The 21670-nt window shown below is 38.9% G+C and overlaps 3 protein-coding genes across 4 annotated transcripts, besides 1 other annotated feature; 2 read left to right on the top strand and 1 right to left on the bottom strand.

Moving 5' to 3' along the window:
- Positions 1–2667: 2667 nt before the first annotated feature.
- CG10749 (uncharacterized protein) lies at positions 2668–3844 on the bottom strand. The gene has a single exon (NM_140359.2). It carries the CDS (start codon positions 3790–3792, stop codon positions 2749–2751), a length of 1044 nt encoding a protein of 347 aa, NP_648616.1. The 5' UTR covers positions 3793–3844; the 3' UTR covers positions 2668–2748.
- A 114-nt stretch (positions 3845–3958) lies between these two features.
- CG10748 (uncharacterized protein) lies at positions 3959–5104 on the top strand. Its single transcript, NM_140358.2, has one exon. The coding sequence runs from the start codon at positions 3987–3989 to the stop codon at positions 5034–5036; it is 1050 nt and encodes a 349-aa protein (NP_648615.1). The 5' UTR covers positions 3959–3986; the 3' UTR covers positions 5037–5104.
- A 3480-nt stretch (positions 5105–8584) lies between these two features.
- Or69a (Odorant receptor 69a) lies at positions 8585–11958 on the top strand (the record flags this gene model as incomplete). 2 transcript variants are annotated; one of them, NM_206348.1, is made up of 3 exons in its annotated part: positions 8585–9559; positions 11689–11844; positions 11908–11958. In NM_206348.1, 3 exons carry the CDS (start codon positions 8585–8587, stop codon positions 11956–11958), a joined length of 1182 nt encoding a protein of 393 aa, NP_996070.1. The 2 variants fall into 2 exon arrangements, with proteins under 2 accessions (NP_996070.1, NP_996069.1); NM_206347.1 differs by lacking the exon at positions 8585–9559 and adding an exon at positions 10579–11553.
- A 2094-nt stretch (positions 11959–14052) lies between these two features.
- Positions 14053–18476: a mobile genetic element.
- The last annotated feature ends 3194 nt before the right edge of the window (positions 18477–21670 follow it).

Raw genomic sequence — 21670 nt, 5'->3', positions numbered from 1 at the left:
AAAAAGTAACACAAAATGAATAAAATATTTGTTGTACAGCTTAAATGTCAAAAATTAACTTTGAAAAATAAAATACAATTTTAGATACAAGCAGTTAAATAACAAAATCTGTGCTAGTAAATTTCAAATGTTCCTTTTAAAAATATATTCATTCCCATTGAGTTCACATTACACTCAACAGATACCATAAAAGTGCATAAAGAAACAATTCAATTAACCGAAATCGCAAACGCTTTTACACATCGTTAAATGCCCAAATGTACAGAAAATACGTACATATATTTTCCAAAACGATGTCAAAAAATAAAAAAATTTTTCTGATTTTCATTTATACCCAAAAGTCTCATATCTCTGGATGGCCCCGACGCTCAGTTGACCCGTAAATGGCATGAAAAAAGGTGCATCCACCCACAGTAAACAAATCCATGTATGAGCAGCAGTCAAGTGTCCAACAAATTTGCACAGATTTTTGCATGCGAAATTTTATGTGCCTCTGGTTGGGGCACCAACGATGAATATATGATTTATTTGGTATACAGTCAGCCTGAGGAGAAACGCCGGTGGAACATTTAACAGAAAAACATTAAATTAAATATTACGAAGCGGTTTTTTTTGTGCCCCCCCCCCCCCCGAAGATTGTAAAATGTTCTTGCTCAAAAGAGCAGCGAACTGAAAGCCAAACATTACACGAAAATTTTGTGTTAAATTAAAAAAAAAAAGGAAACGAGAGAGCTTGATGTTGGAAATAAATTGAGCAAAATGGTGGCAGCTACTTAAGTGAAAATATTTTTGCGCTTGTAATAACTTGGCTCGCTGCTCTAACCACAGTCTGGGCCTGGCCAAAAAGCGCAACACGAAAGGCGCTTAAGTGCTGTGGCTTTGGGTTAGGGATGGGTAAAGAAAACTCATCAAGCATGAAAATCACGTAAAGAAAAGTTCAATTTAAATCGAAGACACTTGCTTGTGAGTAATTTAAATTGTTTTAAATTTGATAATAACTAGATATTTTACTTGCAAAAAAAAAAGAACTATTTAGATATCTTCTATCTTCAGATAGCTCTGTTTAAATTTTGGAATCGTTTCAAAACACACCATAAAATATTTTAGTAGGCATTTATGCTTCTCGTGAGTTCATTAGTTACCAAGGCACCATCTCTAGAAAGGCCTTTTAGATCTGGGCTGCATTCATACGTTTTCGATTAAGCCCGTCTTGGTCTACTTTGCCGAAAACGGAAAGCGGAAATTTACCCAAAGAAAGGATGAAGCACACAAACGGCTATAAGAAGGAATCGCAGCTGTAGCTGCGCCTGCATCAGCGTCTCAGGCCCAAAGTGGGCTAAAATTGTAGCACGAGTATGACAGACAGACCATTAATTTTGGATTACCCGGACCCACGACCACCAGCTCCTTAGCTCCGCTCCAGCTCCAGCTCCAGGAGTCGTCGACAGGAGGCCACCATCGACAAAAAGTGCACATACAGTTGCAAAAGCCGTTTCTCAGACGAGGCCATAATGGCCCGACACACATTTCGACCGCTCCCTTTCGGTTTGGTGGTCGTTAACGTTAATGACAACTTAAGTGGTCATGTATAATTTCTGTAAATTATTGCCTACCTATGCAACAAACTGGTAACAATAAAGTGGCCCAAACGAAATAGGCATTGTTAAAATGTTTAAGCACTTGTATTCAATTCAGAGGTAAAGCCAATGATTTAGGCACAGGTATTTATATTATTTTATCCTTTACAGAATTGTATTTAAATTATTCATAAGCCTTTCAGATAAATTAATAAAAAAGTAATCTTGAATATTTAATATCTATGTATACATTAAATGATGATGGTAATGTGTACCGCACTTTGTTTAATTAAATCCAAAATCTAGATTTCCAAAACGGTGACCTTTGTGACGGTAGTGTCAAAATAATAACATTGGTCGCGCCATAACAAAGGCGACGACAAATCTAATTACATTATAAGCCTTTTAGGGGCTTACAAGCCAAAAAGCGTAAAGTTTTCATGCCGACAGCAATAAAACTGTCGTCTCAGACACTTTTCTGCAAGAAGTCTTCGGCGAAACTCAACCTCTGCCCAAAAACCAAAACCCAAAAGATGTCGAGACCCGAATTCAATTAATGTAATTCAGTTGAACAGGGAAACTAATTTGGCCACCTGCGGCTGACTGAAAAATAAAATTGCGACTAATTAAGTAATGAGTGATACGGAGTACCGAAAAACTTCTTCAAAGTTTGCTTGCCAAACTACTTAGGTTCAACAAGGAAACTAAATCGTGTGCATCATCTCAAATATATTGTATATATATACATACGCTTGAGTCAAGCAGCCCAAATGTACAAATCTCGAGACATAAATCACAATTTCTTTGCCATTAAGACGAGACCGCAAAGATTTGCGGCTCCGCTGAGTTCGCTGATGGCATGGGAATCCGAAACTGTTTGGTGCCGAGTTCCAGCTGTGTCAGTGGCTTTCGCGCCTGGATCCCCGACATCAAGCAAAGAAAGAGGAAAAAAGATACAAACTCAGGGTTTCCTTAACTTACCAGCATTACGGCCATAAAACTTGTGGTCTAACAATGGAACAGTCTCATAATTTAAATCCATTTTCCGGACTTTTTAAGACTGCAATAAACATTTCCTATCATCAGATATCTATTTTAACAAAATAACCTAATAATTTATTAAGAAAACCAAAATCGGAATAATATGTTTATGTAAATTGTATCTCCATTGTTATGCACAACTGCATATCATACCCTCGCCCAATTTGATGCCCTTTGCGATACTCTCCTTCAAAATGGGTAGCATACCATTTAGAGCCTTCCTTTCCTCATCGTCCAAATCGGGCAATCCTGTGTTTTCCTTGACACCCTGGGGTCCCAGTATCAGTGGGGTGGCGAAGAACTGGGCCTCCGTGACATCAGACTCCACATAGGCACATTCCACAATGCACTCGTCCTTTGAACCCTTGATACCCTTTATCAACGAGCTTACAAACTGAGTGGCTGCAAAGGCCATCGATAGGGTGGCCGAGCCCAGGCCATCCTTGGCATTAACCACTTCTGTGCCCGCATTTTGGATGCGTTGGATCAACGCTTCGCGCTCCTTATCGGTACCCTTAAAGGGGGGATCACACTGCGACAGTATGGGCAGGATGGTCCGACCTGTATGGCCACCGATTACGGGTATATTCACTTTCTGGGGATCAACGTTGAGAATGTCCGCTACAAAGGTCTGGGCTCGTACCACATCCAGAGTGGTGACACCAAATAGTCGATTCGGATCGTATGTACCCTTTGCTTTAAGGATCGTGGCCACGATGGGTACTATCACGTTGATGGGGTTCGTGATGAAGGCAAGCATGGCACCGGGACAAACTTCGCTAGCCGCAAAAGCCACTTCGCAGGCAACGCTGGCATTCACGTCCACCAAATCTTCGCGCTTCATTCCGGGCTTACGTGGCAAACCCGCCGGTATCACCACTATATCAGCCTTATCCATAGCTTTTTTTAAACCATTCTTACCCTCGAATGGGCACACTGAAGCACGGGTGTTGATATGAGATAAGTCTACTCCTACACCGGTTGTATTCTTAATGTCGTACAGAGACAGGGTCGAGATTTGCGGATTATGCTTGAGAAGAAGGGACAGCGGCTGACCGATTCCACCCACCGATCCCACAACGGCGACCTTGAGACCTCGGTTGATATATCCAAGCTGCTGGACCTTGGGAGGCAAGTTGCCAACATGGCTTAACAATCTAGAGGCCAAAAACATTTTATAATTTTTTTTTTAAAATGTTAAAATTTCAAGTGGGTTTCAATACGAGAAGAAGTGTAATCAAAAGGTATGTCGTAAGCTTACTAAAATTTAGTATACCTTTCGTTTATTTTATCTGATTAGTAGGCTTTTGCTTTTAACTGTCAACAGTTGGAATCGGCAACAATATTATTCATTATATTCTGAGCAAAATGTTGTTACTGACAAGTCTTAAAAGCCTGGCAAAACCAGCTACATGGGGAGTTGTGGTCCGCACTTTAAAGGTCGCCGTTGTCGGTGCCGGAGGAGGAATTGGACAACCGCTATCGCTTCTGCTCCGTCGCTGTCCTGGAATCGATGAGCTGGCTCTACATGATCTCAGCGAAATGAAGGGAATTGCTACGGATCTATCCCATATAAGCCAAACGGGAAAGGTGATAGGTTTTACCGGTGAAAAGGAACTGGAGTCGGCGGTGAGTGGAGCTGATGTGGTGGTTGTGGCGGCAGGGATGCCACGTCTGCCAGGAATGCAAAGGGATCACCTGATGGCCGCCAATGGAAATGTTGCAGTGAAAGTTGCCACTGCCATTAGCAATGCCTCTCCACGAGCTCATCTTGCCTTTATTACCAATCCGGTCAATATGATTGTGCCCGCCGCAGCTGAGGTTCTTATGGCCCATGGAACTTTTGATTCTCGTCGGCTCTTCGGTATTACGACTTTGGATGTGGTGCGATCGAAAAAGTTCATTGGTGATTCTATGAACATATCACCGGATGACGTAAACATTCCAGTTATTGGTGGCCATGCGGGGATTACAATTCTACCGCTCATTTCGCAGTGTCAGCCGATATATAGATGTGATCTCCAGGAGATCCAGAATCTAACTCATCGCATTCAGGAGGCGGGCACAGAGGTGGTGAATGCCAAAGCTGGAAAAGGATCTGCCACCCTATCGATGGCTTATGCTGGCGCAACTTTCGTGAACTCCCTGCTGCGTGGAATTGCTGGACAGGATGGTCTAATCGAGTGCGCTTTTGTCGCCTCCAAACTAACCGACGCCCCATTCTTTGCTAGTCCATTGGAATTGGGAAAGGATGGTATCAAGCGCTATATACCACTTCCCCAGATGAGTGACTACGAAAAGGAGGCTTTGGAAAAGCTACTACCTATTCTACGACAGAATGCTGATGAGGGTGTCAATTTTGCAAAAATGATTTTGAGTGGACAATCACATTCTCCCATTCCAGCGGCCTTGCCGTAAAAAAATAAAATATGTGTTACTGTATTATCTTATAACTAATAAAAGAAAAGATATCTATAGATTTTATTAAAAGCATGGAATGTTTCATATTTTGCCTTAACGAAAATCTTTGGCGGAAATATCTGGTAGGAGTATAGATTTTATTTGGCATTTTATCTGGATTACATCCTTCAGGCAGTTTTGTCTTTGTAGCCGTCTAGACAAAGCACAAAAACCATTCTATGGCAACCGAATGTTTGAATGGTTACATTTAGTTAAATATTTTCAAGGTAATTGGGTAAGGATTGGATAGCAGGATCTTTAAATTCATTTGCTTTTATTTCTGTTTAAATGGCCGCAAATAAATTGCGGCCAAAATATTTCTGTGGGCCAGCGTATATCGTCTGGCAGTAAATTACATTTGCACTGAGACCATCTCTGCTCGACCTGCTAACAAATTGCTTGGCCATCTTTGCCCCCCCCCCCCCCAGAAAACTCGAACATCCTTCCCATGTGTGGCCCCCAAAAGTAGGCAGCAATTTTCTTCACTTTATTTCACACTCGGCCCGTAAAACGAAAAACACATTGGGTGTGTCCATTTTATCTTGTTGTCCCCCCCATTGCCAAAAAGGAAAGTGGGTGGTGGCCCGACAACTTTCTTGCGACCCAGTTTCACTTTCGCCAGGAGTTCACCTGGCCACGTTTCAGATTGAGCGTGTGTGTGTATGAGTAATTCCACTATTGCGGCTGCATTTGTTGCTGCCACCCGGTCTGACAACATATAAATTAAGCCCAGGCATTTCGGGCAACATGTTGGCCAGAAAATGTATTTCCAAATAACAAAACATGGCCCCCAAAAAGGTGTCTCAGTTAAGTGGCTTTCCAAGTCATTACGTGGGTTGATAATATGGCATTTCAGGATTTGAGAACGATCATAAACGGAAGACATGAAATATTAATTTTCTTTTTTTTTTTTAGCATGCAAATCTATAGAATATATTATTTCCTTTTCCACACGAATATGATTCCCCAGTTACACCGTATTTCGTTTGCCTATAATGCTTTTCTCTGGCACCTCATAAATTTTCGGTTTCTGGCCTCCGGGCAATTTGTTGGCATTTTGTGGTCATATATTTCATATGCAACACTTTCTCTTTATGGGTTAACTAATTGCAGGAAAAAATCTAAGCCACATCAGCAAACAATTTCTGGGCAAAATACTTTTCCCAAGTTTGGGAGCACTCTTATTTCTGATTTGGCTTCCCTCCTGCTTTCTGTTTATTTAAGCACAAACTTTTTGTGGGTCATGCCAAGTGTTTACCTGAGCATCGCAAAACTTTATTTATTAGCCAAAGTCATTTGGGCCCGAGTCCACTTTCGCTGTTGATCTTTACGGGCGTATTAAAAAAGTTGCCAAGTAGCAAAATCATAATACTACAACTTGGTTTTTTATCGGTGAGTTTCGGTTGGCTTTTAGTTTCGTTTTTATTTAATGCAGCAATCAATAACTAAATGATGCCAAAGGGTATAAAAACGCTTCTTCTTAATTCTAATTAAAGCACGCTGGCACTTCTATAACACATGTTCTTTGAAAAAGATTTATATGTCACATCCCTTTTGCGGACCAATGCGAACCCGAAATGCGAATCTGAGCAGAGTCGTTTTACGCTTATCAAAACAAATAAATTCCTCCGGCTAAATGTGCTCATTTATCTTAATTTAGCAGTTTAGAATGCCCAGCGAGCGAGGGGGAGTTGAACAATAATTTTTCACACTATTTTCATAGATCCTTGTCAAAATAGGAAAGCGCCTCAGGAAGCCGGAAGTCCGAGCAGCTGGTCCATTGCTAAAGGCCCAGAGCGTTTAATTTCCATGGAGCTGCACATAAATTTTCCAGTTGGCTGTAATTTTTGGTCATGATATTGAGAAGGGGATCCTTTTTGTGGGCAGTAAACAAGGCAACCAACCCAAAGTTGCAGCTCGGAATTCGCTTTCGATGCGAATTTATGGACATTGCCTTTACCTTTGGCTGCTCGTTTTCTTCCTGTATTTTGTTTTTTGGGGGTAATTTATTTAGAGAATGGCCAAAACAAACACGTTAATTTCGCAAATTAGTAGCATGTGTTGTTCGCCTCCATGGGACTTAATTAGTTTAAAAGGCCCGATCCGGTGAATCGATAAGTCCAACAGTTGCGAGTTCCGAGCTGAAAGTTAGGAATTGTCCGAGTCGGTGGCCCATAACTTTGCTATACTTTTGCACTTGCCAGCGGGCAGGACGAAGGAGATGAATTGGAGAGGCGTCTGCCAAGAGCTACGGAGTCGATGTAGTGGCCCTTGGCTCATGGATCTCCATAATTTTTCCTGGCCAAAATGGCGCTGGCTGCCAAAACTATTACTCACACTCCTCCGCCAAACGAAAGGCGGAAGGATAATTCAAATTGTCCATTACGCGCAGCTGCCGCTCGATTTGAGTCCTTTGGCAATTGGCCGGGTACTCGCCCGCGAGTCCTGCCAAGTTTTCCTGCTTTTGTTTGTCTTCATAAATTTTACTTTCAAAGGCAATTTCAACTGAATTTAAGTCAGTTTATCCGTGACGATGACGCTCGGGGACTTCGGTGGTTAATTGCGAATCAACAGCAGCTCAATTAAAGCAAAAAAAAAAAAAAGAAATCAACCGCCAGTGCCAATCAATAAAAACAATTGAAAACCAATCAGAGTTTAATTACCGCAACAAAACGCTGATGAGACGTCGACAGTAAACAGAAAATCCCGCACAAGAGCGAAATCACCAAACCATAAATCAATAGCAAACAAAAACACACAAAAACACAGCATATTCGAGCATATACTGGATATACTGGAGCCTGTGGCAGGGACCAGGGAGCATGTAGCATGAAGCACATGAGGCGCAACCAAGTAGACCGCAGAATAAAGGCAACAATAAAAACTGGCAATAGGATGGACTCGTAAAAGAGCGGGTGCCACGAGGATGCCCATAAACAAAGAAGTAAACAAGCGCCAAGTACAATACACATACTGAAACATGCAGGCACGGGGCATATATACACAGTATATATGTCTGTACATAAAAATGTCTCCTTGGGTGGACTTCCGCCGGAAATGGAGTGCAGAACGAGCAGCACTTGTCTGCTGATATCAGCAGCCATAGACAAGCGCATAAAAGCCTGCTAACCAGCTCAAAGGCATCATCATTACGAGCTTGACACGAATATAAACTGAATAAACAAACAAATAATGTGCGAAATAAATTCAACACAAATGTGGGCTTTAAAAATGTGTCATTCGAAAAAAAATTTCCTTGATTTTACTAAGAAAATAATTTATACAAATACATCCAATAATTTAATTCGGCACTAAGCCATTACGGTTAACATTTTTTTTATTGAGTACTTGGCGCTTTTTCACTAGATTCGCATCACTGATTCCTTGTTATACCAGCAGTTGGTTTTCCCAAGAATTGATTTAATATTGCTCAATTAGGTCCTCAAATCTGGCCTCCAAAAGCTACTAGTTTCCTTTGTGGCAATTCAGTCATAGTTGAAACCAGGATGCAGTTGCACGACCATATGAAGTACATAGACTTGGGTTGCAAGATGGCATGCATACCAAGATATCAATGGAAAGGACGCCCTACTGAAAGACAGTTCTACGCTTCGGAGCAAAGGATAGTGTTCCTTCTTGGAACCATTTGCCAGATATTCCAGATTACTGGAGTGCTTATCTATTGGTATTGCAATGGCCGTCTTGCCACGGAAACGGGCACCTTTGTGGCACAATTATCTGAAATGTGCAGTTCTTTTTGTCTAACATTTGTGGGATTCTGTAACGTTTATGCGATCTCTACAAACCGCAATCAAATTGAAACATTACTCGAGGAGCTTCATCAGATATATCCGAGATACAGGAAAAATCACTATCGCTGCCAGCATTATTTTGACATGGCCATGACAATAATGAGAATTGAGTTTCTTTTCTATATGATCTTGTACGTGTACTACAATAGTGCACCATTATGGGTGCTTCTTTGGGAACACTTGCACGAGGAATATGATCTTAGCTTCAAGACGCAGACCAACACTTGGTTTCCATGGAAAGTCCATGGGTCGGCACTTGGATTTGGTATGGCTGTACTAAGCATAACCGTGGGATCCTTTGTGGGCGTAGGTTTCAGTATTGTCACCCAGAATCTTATCTGTTTGTTAACCTTCCAACTAAAGTTGCACTACGATGGAATATCCAGTCAGTTAGTATCTCTCGATTGCCGTCGTCCTGGAGCTCATAAGGAGTTGAGCATCCTCATCGCCCACCACAGCCGAATCCTTCAGCTGGGCGACCAAGTCAATGACATAATGAACTTTGTATTCGGCTCTAGCCTAGTAGGTGCCACTATTGCCATTTGTATGTCAAGTGTTTCTATAATGCTACTGGACTTAGCATCTGCCTTCAAATATGCCAGTGGTCTAGTGGCATTCGTCCTCTACAACTTTGTCATCTGCTACATGGGAACCGAGGTCACTTTAGCTGTGAGTATGAGCATAATAGATTTCTATATAACTTTTATACTATAACTACACTAAATAGTAAATAAAACGGTTGCCACCTTCAGGCTCACTTCTGCTCTAAATAGTTTTTGTAGAATATGTGCAACTTACCTCAGCATATATCTTTCTTCGTGAAGAACTGTTTCTCTTCGACGGTCTATCCGATTGACTGATTGATTGATTGAAGGTATCAGTACTAATTGATTGGGATGGATTATGATGTCACACTAATAGGCAAGGCCAAAGTATACACTATACTATACGATAATCGAAACGCAGTTGCCGTTTTCTCAGGAACCCTGATATAGATGATTACAAATTACTTAATTCGATTTTTGCAGGCTAGCGTATAAAGGTCGGTAATATGGGGCAAATACGACAGCCACGTTTTAGAGCAGGATGGAATTTGAGAACTACTTTAAGTATTTTGACAGCATTTTGCGTCTGGCGATGTTTCCACGAGGAAGATTTGTATCCAACGTTTCGAAGGGCATTCTTTTTGCTAGGTAACTTTTGCCTGGCTTACCAATGTATTGGAGTAATTATAGATTGTATAGATTGGTTCATATATGGACGGAAGGCGGTGGATACCCAAAGATTCGTTGCTGAGATCTCAGAGGCTACAGGTGCTCGTCGCAGTTGGATTTTTTAATATATGTGTCCTCTCGAATCGTCGTCCTAAAATTGAAATTTTGCTTAGATATTATTACCATATTATGTTTTATTCATTTAAATTATATTTTTCTTTAAGGAAAGGTAGCCTTTGGAAAATCTTGTCTTCTTTCACCTTATTGAGGATCTAATTGGTGCTCAAATATTCTAATAATTTGTTCCTAAATTGTCCCGACCAAGTGCCATAATGAATTTTAAACACAAAGACTTTCAAAAATTCCTTATTAACCAGCTGCAGCAGTTGGCAGTTCTCACCACGAATCGTCCAACCGATTATATTAATACGTCTGGGATTACGTTGCCATAACCCAGTAATAATTCAGGACTAGATGCAGTTGGAGGACTTTATGCGGTACCCGGACCTCGTGTGTCAAGCGGCCCAACTTCCCAGATACACGTGGAATGGCAGACGATCCTTGGAAGTTAAACGCAACTTGGCAAAACGCATTATCTTCTGGCTTGGAGCAGTAAATTTGGTTTATCACAATATTGGCTGCGTCATGTATGGCTATTTCGGTGATGGAAGAACAAAGGATCCAATTGCGTATTTAGCTGAATTGGCATCTGTGGCCAGCATGCTTGGTTTCACCATTGTGGGCACCCTCAACTTGTGGAAGATGCTGAGCCTTAAGACCCATTTTGAGAACCTACTAAATGAATTCGAGGAATTATTTCAACTAATCAAGCACAGGGCGTATCGCATACACCACTATCAAGAAAAGTATACGCGTCATATACGAAATACATTTATTTTCCATACCTCTGCCGTTGTCTACTACAACTCACTACCAATTCTTCTAATGATTCGGGAACATTTCTCGAACTCACAGCAGTTGGGCTATAGAATTCAGAGTAATACCTGGTATCCCTGGCAGGTTCAGGGATCAATTCCTGGATTTTTTGCTGCAGTCGCCTGTCAAATCTTTTCGTGCCAAACCAATATGTGCGTCAATATGTTTATCCAGTTTCTGATCAACTTTTTTGGTATCCAGCTAGAAATACACTTCGATGGTTTGGCCAGGCAGCTGGAGACCATCGATGCCCGCAATCCCCATGCCAAGGATCAATTGAAGTATCTGATTGTATATCACACAAAATTGCTTAATCTAGCCGACAGAGTTAATCGATCGTTTAACTTTACGTTTCTCATAAGTCTGTCGGTATCCATGATATCCAACTGTTTTCTGGCATTTTCCATGACCATGTTCGACTTTGGCACCTCTCTAAAACATTTACTCGGACTTTTGCTATTCATCACATATAATTTTTCAATGTGCCGCAGTGGTACGCACTTGATTTTAACGGTAAGTTTTTGATAACCAGTTAACATAAGTTATTGCGAGGTGTACATAAGTTTTTGGTTGAAAATGAAGATATCGACCATCTAAATCTTTTTAAGAAAGAGTAGTCTTTTTATCATATAAAGCTTTTCTTTTCAGAGTGGCAAAGTATTGCCAGCGGCCTTTTATAACAATTGGTATGAAGGCGATCTTGTTTATCGAAGGATGCTCCTCATCCTGATGATGCGTGCTACGAAACCTTATATGTGGAAAACCTACAAGCTGGCACCTGTATCCATAACTACATATATGGCAGTGAGTTTTTCCTTACTTACATGGCATTTATTATTCAATTTTAATTCATGTGTTGGCTTTCAGACATTGAAGTTTTCATATCAAATGTTTACCTGTGTGCGGTCCCTTAAATAAAAGGGCAAAAGTGCAACAAGCAAGAGTTAAGCTCTCATAATAATATAAATGTGCATGTCGTAGTGTTGAACTTACTTTGTAGATCAAATATTTATATTAGAAAATTTAAAAACAGATAATAATCAATCAGGGGTTTAGCTCTGAAAAGTTATTTATTAAAATGTTTAGCAAAAAAAAATATATAATAAATAGGGTAAACTGCTTTGCCCAGAGCTAATTAAAAATTCTTAAAATTTGTGGGGGAACCCTCATAGTTGACCCATTAACTTTTTCACACTCGCTGCACAGGAATGCAAAACAAAAGAAGCCCATGAACAACGCCATTTTAGACGCCATGAAAGACAAAAACCTCGGGTTGCACGAATATGAAAGGATATTTGAAGGAAGCCAACTGAGTGCCCGCTTCAGTGCTTTTCTGGCTGGAACTAAGCAAACTTATTAAAGGCAGACAAAGGTTGTCCGGGTCGTGGGTTTTCGGGGGATGTGTCCAGATTTTCATTTGAGAAATGCAGGAGCGTAAAATTAAGTTCTTTGCAAAAATTGCTGGAATTATGTACAAGTCACCTGGCGGTTTCTTTAGTCGGGCAATCGCCGCCCTTCATACGCCGGCTCTGAGTGGCTGTGATGAGTGTGATTATCACGTCGTTATCCTGGATCAGTGGCAACAGCGTTACCATCGCATTTTGCACACCAACTTCTCATTCTTCAGCTTGCTCGGACCCTTGTCCTTGTTTTATATAATAACATTTTAATTCCCTTAATACACGCTACGCTGCTCGCAAAGCCAAACAAACCGAAAGCCCGCCCAGTCGCTGTAGCCTGTTTTTTTTTTTTTGTTTTGGTTCTGGCCCTCAAGTTGGCCAAGAATTTTGCTGTTTTTTCGGTTAGTTCGTTCTGCGCGTGCAAATCATTAATCATGAGCGCAGCGCATATTTATTGTCCTGCTTTCGATGACAGCTTTTTGCTGGCCATGGATTTTCCACGTTCCATTTAATGCCAGCGCTTCTCTCGATTAAAGTTTTAATATTTAAAATGCGAAGCCGTGAAATTCGTGCTTTTTACCATCGTAAAAATTTAATATTTCGTTTTGACGGAAAAATAACATGGTGTGATTATAAGTTTGTTTTATAACATTTTAACGGACTTCAAAATGAAGTTATTATTTATTTAATACTTTTCTTTTAGTAGAGACACGACTTTCCAGGAGCGGTTTTAAAAAAGTTACCAGTAGGAGTTTTAATTTTTAAAAGAACAGATTACATTTTTGTTGACTGGCCAATTTATTTCTTAGAAACTAAAACCCTAATCCCAGGCTATCAGCATTTTTGCTCATTCCAGCGATTATATGGGCTAATTGTAATCGGTCATCTTTAGTTTTGCTAAGCCTTTCCAGCTGACAGCTTACAAAAGCACGTTTGCCAGTTAATTGAGTCATCAGCTTAGACAACAGCAGGGATGGCCATATGAAAAAGATTGTGAATTGCCCAATCATGTGGAAGTGACACACGACCCAGTGCCCATAACAATGGCCAAAGGAATAGAGATTTCTGTCCAGAGGGAGTCATCCGCACACATAGAATCGACAGTCTGTATAAAAATTGACTAGACCAAGCGGAGTGGTGGCTCCACCACAGGATTCAACTGCAGGATCATCATTGCAGGCATTTGCTTCGTGTTTGCCCTGGGCTCCAAGTCCTGACCATAGCCTTGATAAGTTTTTAGCAAACAAAGGCGGCTCGTTACAGCAACATGGGTCTTGGGAATTGGTCGGGTGAACCAAAAACAAACCAAACTGGGCTGAGCTGAGCTGCGATGTGCATTTAAAATTGCATACACAAAACACGAAAATTCCCGGAGCCCTGCTGCCAGAGACCAAACCACAAAATGTACTCAAACAACATGTCTCAATTTCGTAGCTAAACTTGGTCCAATTTTGGGGGTCGAGTGTTGAGAAAGACGGGGTGAGGTCTTGGCCGATTCACCCAAAATGGTAATTGAAAATGTTATGTGATATTGGTGGAGGGTGAAGCTATATTGTGGCCGAGAGAAAGGTAGGACATAATTGGCTTTGGTTTGAAACCGTTTAAAAGTTATTGTTGGAATATACTATTCAACCTACAAAAATAACGTTAAACAACACTACTTTATATTTGATATGAATGGCCACACCTTTTATGCCATAAAACATATTGTGAGAGAATACCACTCTTTTTATTCCTTCTTTCCTTCTTGTACGTTTTTTGCTGTGAGTAGGTCGTGGTGCTGGTGTTGCAGTTGAAATAACTTAAAATATAAATCATAAAACTCAAACATAAACTTGACTATTTATTTATTCATTAAGAAAGGAAATATAAATTATAAATTACAACAGGTTATGGGCCCAGACCATGCCTAATAAACAATTAAATTGTGAATTAAAGATTGTGAAAATAAATTGTGAAATAGCTTTTTTTTTTCACATTCTTGTGAAATTATTTCCTTCTCAGAATTTGAGTGAAAAATGGACAAGGCTAAACGTAATATTAAGCCGTTTGATGGCGAGAAGTACGCGATTTGGAAATTTAGAATTAGGGCTCTTTTAGCCGAGCAAGATGTGCTTAAAGTAGTTGATGGTTTAATGCCTAACGAGGTAGATGACTCCTGGAAAAAGGCAGAGCGTTGTGCAAAAAGTACAATAATAGAGTACCTAAGCGACTCGTTTTTAAATTTCGCAACAAGCGACATTACGGCGCGTCAGATTCTTGAGAATTTGGACGCCGTTTATGAACGAAAAAGTTTGGCGTCGCAACTGGCGCTGCGAAAACGTTTGCTTTCTCTGAAGCTATCGAGTGAGATGTCACTATTAAGCCATTTTCATATTTTTGACGAACTTATAAGTGAATTGTTGGCAGCTGGTGCAAAAATAGAAGAGATGGATAAAATTTCTCATCTACTGATCACATTGCCTTCGTGTTACGATGGAATTATTACAGCGATAGAGACATTATCTGAAGAAAATTTGACATTGGCGTTTGTGAAAAATAGATTGCTGGATCAAGAAATTAAAATTAAAAATGACCACAACGATACAAGCAAGAAAGTTATGAACGCGATCGTGCACAACAATAATAACACTTATAAAAATAATTTGTTTAAAAATCGGGTAACTAAACCAAAGAAAATATTCAAGGGAAATTCAAAGTATAAAGTCAAGTGTCATCACTGTGGCAGAGAAGGCCACATTAAAAAAGATTGTTTCCATTATAAAAGAATATTAAATAATAAAAATAAAGAAAATGAAAAACAAGTTCAAACTGCAACATCACACGGCATTGCGTTTATGGTAAAAGAAGTGAATAATACTTCAGTGATGGACAACTGCGGGTTTGTCCTTGATTCTGGTGCTAGTGACCATCTTATAAATGATGAGTCGCTGTATACCGACAGTGTGGAGGTTGTGCCTCCACTTAAGATTGCAGTGGCCAAGCAAGGCGAATTTATTTATGCCACTAAGCGTGGTATTGTCCGACTACGGAATGACCATGAGATTACACTGGAGGATGTACTCTTTTGTAAGGAAGCTGCTGGTAATTTGATGTCCGTAAAGCGTCTCCAAGAGGCAGGAATGTCGATCGAATTTGACAAAAGCGGTGTAACCATTTCGAAAAATGGGTTAATGGTTGTCAAAAATTCAGGTATGTTAAACAATGTACCTGTGATCAATTTTCAAGCATATTCTATAAATGCTAAGCATAAAAATAATTTTCGTTTATGGCATGAGAGGTTTGGCCATATAAGCGATGGCAAATTATTAGAAATAAAACGAAAGAATATGTTTAGTGATCAAAGTCTTCTAAACAACTTAGAGTTATCATGTGAAATTTGTGAACCCTGTTTAAATGGTAAACAGGCAAGACTTCCTTTTAAACAATTGAAAGATAAGACCCATATTAAAAGACCACTTTTTGTAGTACACTCAGATGTCTGTGGGCCTATTACTCCAGTTACTTTAGATGATAAAAATTATTTTGTGATCTTTGTTGATCAGTTTACACATTATTGTGTAACTTATTTAATTAAATATAAATCTGATGTGTTTAGCATGTTTCAAGATTTTGTAGCCAAGAGTGAAGCTCATTTTAATTTAAAGGTTGTGTACTTATACATTGACAATGGTAGAGAATACTTGTCAAATGAGATGAGACAATTTTGTGTTAAGAAAGGAATTTCTTATCACTTAACAGTGCCACATACACCTCAGTTAAATGGTGTTTCTGAGAGAATGATAAGAACCATTACGGAAAAAGCTCGAACCATGGTTAGTGGTGCAAAGCTAGATAAAAGCTTTTGGGGCGAAGCAGTATTAACTGCTACTTATTTAATCAACAGAATTCCTAGCAGAGCACTTGTTGATAGTTCAAAGACCCCATATGAGATGTGGCACAATAAGAAGCCATACTTAAAACATTTGAGAGTGTTTGGTGCAACTGTTTCATCAAATTCATTTGATGAAATTCAATATAGGGATGATAAATCTTCTTGGGAAGAAGCCATCAATACAGAGTTAAATGCTCATAAAATTAATAATACTTGGACAATTACAAAAAGGCCTGAAAACAAAAATATTGTAGATAGCAGATGGGTATTTTCTGTTAAATATAATGAACTTGGAAATCCAATTAGATACAAAGCTAGATTGGTTGCACGAGGATTCACTCAAAAATACCAAATAGACTATGAAGAGACATTTGCTCCTGTAGCTAGAATTTCAAGTTTCCGATTTATATTGTCATTAGCAATACAGTATAACTTGAAAGTCCATCAAATGGATGTAAAAACAGCTTTCTTAAATGGCACGTTAAAAGAGGAAATTTATATGAGACTTCCTCAAGGTATATCGTGTAATAGTGACAATGTGTGTAAATTGAATAAGGCAATTTACGGACTCAAGCAAGCGGCTAGATGCTGGTTTGAAGTATTTGAGCAAGCATTGAAAGAGTGTGAGTTTGTAAACTCTTCAGTTGATCGCTGTATACATATTTTAGACAAAGGTAACATCAATGAAAACATATATGTATTATTATATGTAGATGATGTGGTTATAGCTACAGGAGATATGACAAGAATGAATAACTTCAAAAGGTATTTAATGGAAAAGTTTAGGATGACTGACCTAAATGAAATAAAACATTTTATTGGAATTAGGATAGAGATGCATGAAGATAAAATCTATTTAAGCCAATCTGCATATGTTAAAAAAATTTTAAGTAAATTTAACATGGAAAATTGTAATGCAGTTAGTACTCCTTTACCTAGTAAAATAAATTATGAATTACTTAATTCAGATGAAGACTGCAATACCCCATGCCGTAGCCTCATAGGATGTTTAATGTACATAATGCTTTGTACACGCCCAGATTTAACTACTGCAGTAAATATCTTGAGCAGATATAGTAGCAAAAATAACTCCGAATTATGGCAGAACTTAAAAAGAGTTCTTAGATATTTGAAGGGCACTATCGATATGAAATTGATTTTTAAAAAGAACTTGGCATTTGAAAATAAAATTATTAGTTATGTGGATTCTGATTGGGCTGGTAGTGAAATTGATAGAAAAAGTACAACAGGGTATTTATTCAAAATGTTTGATTTTAATCTCATTTGTTGGAATACAAAGAGACAGAACTCAGTAGCAGCCTCATCAACTGAAGCTGAGTATATGGCCCTATTTGAAGCCGTGAGAGAAGCTCTATGGCTTAAATTTTTATTAACTAGTATTAACATTAAACTAGAAAACCCCATTAAAATTTACGAAGACAATCAAGGCTGTATTAGCATAGCAAACAACCCCTCATGTCATAAACGAGCTAAACATATTGATATTAAATATCATTTTGCCAGAGAGCAAGTTCAGAATAATGTGATTTGTCTTGAGTATATTCCTACAGAGAATCAACTGGCTGACATATTTACAAAACCGTTGCCTGCTGCGAGATTTGTGGAGTTACGAGACAAATTGGGTTTGCTGCAAGACGACCAATCGAATGCTGAATGAAATTTTTATATATATTTTTCAAATTTAAATTCCTGTAAACATATTTTGTTACAATGATCTGATCGGGTTTTTCTGGGTTTTCCCCGTATCCTCGCAGCAAATGCTGGATCAGTTAACACTTCCCAGAATGCACACCACCCACATTTGATAGTTACTAATGAATATTATTGTTATGTTTTTAATTATAGACGTTATTTTTGAGGGGGCGTGTTGGAATATACTATTCAACCTACAAAAATAACGTTAAACAACACTACTTTATATTTGATATGAATGGCCACACCTTTTATGCCATAAAACATATTGTGAGAGAATACCACTCTTTTTATTCCTTCTTTCCTTCTTGTACGTTTTTTGCTGTGAGTAGGTCGTGGTGCTGGTGTTGCAGTTGAAATAACTTAAAATATAAATCATAAAACTCAAACATAAACTTGACTATTTATTTATTCATTAAGAAAGGAAATATAAATTATAAATTACAACAGTTATAGACTACATGGTAACAATCTTGTCTTGGGGTAATTTTGGGGGAAATGCTTCGTTTCATTTTAAAGGCGGGTATCTTTAGCCACATTGTGTTAAATGGTAGAACTTTTTTTGGCAATCGGAGAAAAAGTTTGTTTTGGGTATGGAGTTTCTTAGTGATTCTTATAACTGCAGCTTTAAGACCTCTTTCGTTTTAAATTCTTTAACGATAAATTTATTTTCAATATGCCCCTGCTCCTGCTAAGTGAACCACTTACAAAAGCTAGTCCGTTGTCCATCAATTACTTAGCCTTATCTGTTTAGGCCATATGGTGTCACCCCAACTTGCGGCCGTGGGGCGCAAAAATGTAATAAAAACGGGATGGTGAAATTTTTACACACAATTTAGACACATTTCCGCACGTAGTCGGGAGCCAGCCTAAGCTCCATGTGCTGGAAAACAAAAGCTAAAGCAAGTCAAAGAGCAAAAACCACGACTGCGGAAAACGTCAAAAAATGCGACGGAGAGGAAATAATGTTGGTGGTTTTCCCCCCAACGAAAAAACTTAAATACAATGAAGTGGAATATAATATGCTCTCCATATTGAAATATAAAAAAAAATACATTTTGAAAACTTAACTTTATTTTCTCTTAGTTTTATGCAACTGGAATAAGCAATATTTGTTTTAATTGTACCTTAAAGAGCATATGAAAGTCTGCGTTGTCCTATAAAAGTGGGCTAATGGGATGGTATTCTTTTTTGTGCCGGCCAACTTGAAATAACGCCAGCACTTGCTTCCCAAAAAATCTGTTAGCATTTGTGTCTATTAAGCGAGAGCAATAAACTTCATAAATTCCGCAAATTAGAATGATTAAATTTCATGTCCATGTAATTTCTAGCCAACAGACGTGCCCACAGCTTTTGGGTAATCAAATTTTTTCAAAGCGCGCCTGCCGACAAAATTAATGGAAAGTGATTTGACAAAAGGCTGGGTCAACACCTTTGATCTGCTGGCTAAACGCAAATGCAAACGACTGTCATCGTAGGACTTTCCCATCTATTGAATAATGCTTGTCAATCTATCTTGACGTGGTAATCAGGTTCAAAAAGTTGTTGATTTTGTCGATACAGTAGATACTACTTCAAGTGATTTAATTGTGCATTTCCTGAAGCGTGTTTGTTTTACCAGTTGATAGTTGTAAGATTTCTGAACAAAAAATTATAATAATTTTATTCCAGCTCTCGGAGTTATAATTACCATAGTGCATGCTCTTTATATGAAAGCCAATTGCTTTTGTATTTAAGTGATGTCTACTGTTTATCGAATATACCATGCGGCAATTGTCGGTTGTTCGGAAGCAACACAAATTGGTCATATGATGTCCGGCGATAATTATTGTCAATTTATTGAATGCTCATTATTGAAATATCACTCATACGCCACAGAGGCATGCTAATAAACCCATTGAAATGAACGCTCCATGTCCGCAGCGAACTTTTAGGGCCGCAACCGCGACGCAGTTGCACCATTTGCTTGTATGCGTCTGATAAATGTTGATATGTACAGCTAAGTTCAGAAAAATAGACCCTATAGGCCTAGACATATTTTTCTTAAAGAAAAACACAATTCCTTTGAGTAAAAAATGGGTAGAACCACAAAATGAAAAATTTTAATTCAAATATAGTATAGATATTAAGAAGCATGTACTTGGTCTAACATTTACTGGTGATATTGATATTATTTTGACCGCAATACAAAAAGTGCTGTATCAGTAGTGAGTGTCAAGTCGTGTCTATGCTGCTGCGGATACAATGACCGCGCAATCACGATGACGATGCCACCTATTTCCAATTACCGATGATGCTGAGCGAGCACCAATGAAACATCGACCCACCAATACACCGAGCCACAAGCCCACCGACCCGCCAACTCACCGACCCGGCCATGATTGATTGCAACAAAACCAGATTTTGGTTACTGTCATTTAAGCGCCGACTAGCTTTCGAGTTGGCCAACACCCAAATCGTGCCTTTATCGTGTCTCCGGACAACGGCGTATGTTTAATGCAGGGTATAATTTTAATTGCGCCCCGGCTGCATTTTTAATTAAACGCAAAATTAAAAATTGATTGCTTTTTGACGCCATAACTTACACGACGATAATGCCCCACTGATGCCACGATCCGCAACCGAGGCAGTCGGCTTTCGTATCTGTGTGGCACACTTTCACGGCATTTAATATTAACAAAATTTAAATCGAGAAGAGCCTAGGCAAAAAGAGGATTGCAAGTGGGTATATAAAATTTGCATTTGCGTGGCACATGCAATGTACGGATAAAGTTTGGCTATTTCGGGCTAGTTGTGTACGTTTTTTCGAGTCCTGTCAGCCGGAAGTAAAAGGTTTTAAGCGGAAGTGCGCAGAGTTGCAGCGACATATTGTGTTTTCGTATCCGAGTGTGTGTGTGTGTGTGTAATTATATGCTCGGGTATGCTAAATGTTGCGGAGACATGCAAAGCGGGTCTTACCAAGCTGCTAGTTTGTTTTTTGAACGAGGTTAAATGAGGATTGGGCAAATATTAGAAAATGTTTCGCTACTTTCAAAATTTAATAAGCACAATTCGGGCCAAAAGGATTACCCTGGAAATAAACGAAATACTTGTATGTATTCGCTTTTTATGTAAGGGATTTTTATTATCCTAAAAGATTGATTGCGATTGAATTGCTGATTAAATTAAGCATGCAAGAATGGTGATTTACGTTAAGGTCTTGTTGTTCGTGTGACTTGCATTTATTACTCCTCATCGAATGACTATTAACATATAAATGCCACAACTCAGCAGTCGTTCGTTTTGGTATTTAATTAATGCCATTTTAATATGGGAAATTAATGAATTTTAATTCAATCGAGCAGCGACCACACGGAAGCATTTAGTGAACGAAAATAAATGCATGAACATTGTCAATATGTCAGCTGAATGCACTTGATTAATTTGTAAGAATTCTTTAGCCTTACCTATGAGTATTGATGGCATGTCAATGGCATTATTAAAATATTCATATAAGTATTTGCGAAAATGGGTAACCACTTAATTAGTTCAGCTTAAATTTGTGCTGTCTTTGTTGTAAAAATACAAATGTTACACTGTTTATAAATATTAACGTTAACATTAAGCACTTAACTAATTTTAAGGAGTTCAGAATTTTGATCAG

The sequence above is a fragment of the Drosophila melanogaster genome, chromosome 3L, assembly GCF_000001215.4.
Source record: "Drosophila melanogaster chromosome 3L".
NCBI lineage: Eukaryota > Metazoa > Arthropoda > Insecta > Diptera > Drosophilidae > Drosophila > Drosophila melanogaster.
The sequence above is the reverse complement of the archived record's forward strand: the minus strand, read 5'-3'. Positions and strand labels throughout refer to the sequence as shown.

What these genes read in the sequence shown, in the direction of transcription:
- CG10749 (NM_140359.2), bottom strand. Translation starts at nt 3,792, where the DNA reads ATGTTTTTGGCCTCTAGATTGTTAAGCCATGTTGGCAACTTGCCTCCC.
- CG10748 (NM_140358.2), top strand. Translation starts at nt 3,987, where the DNA reads ATGTTGTTACTGACAAGTCTTAAAAGCCTGGCAAAACCAGCTACATGG.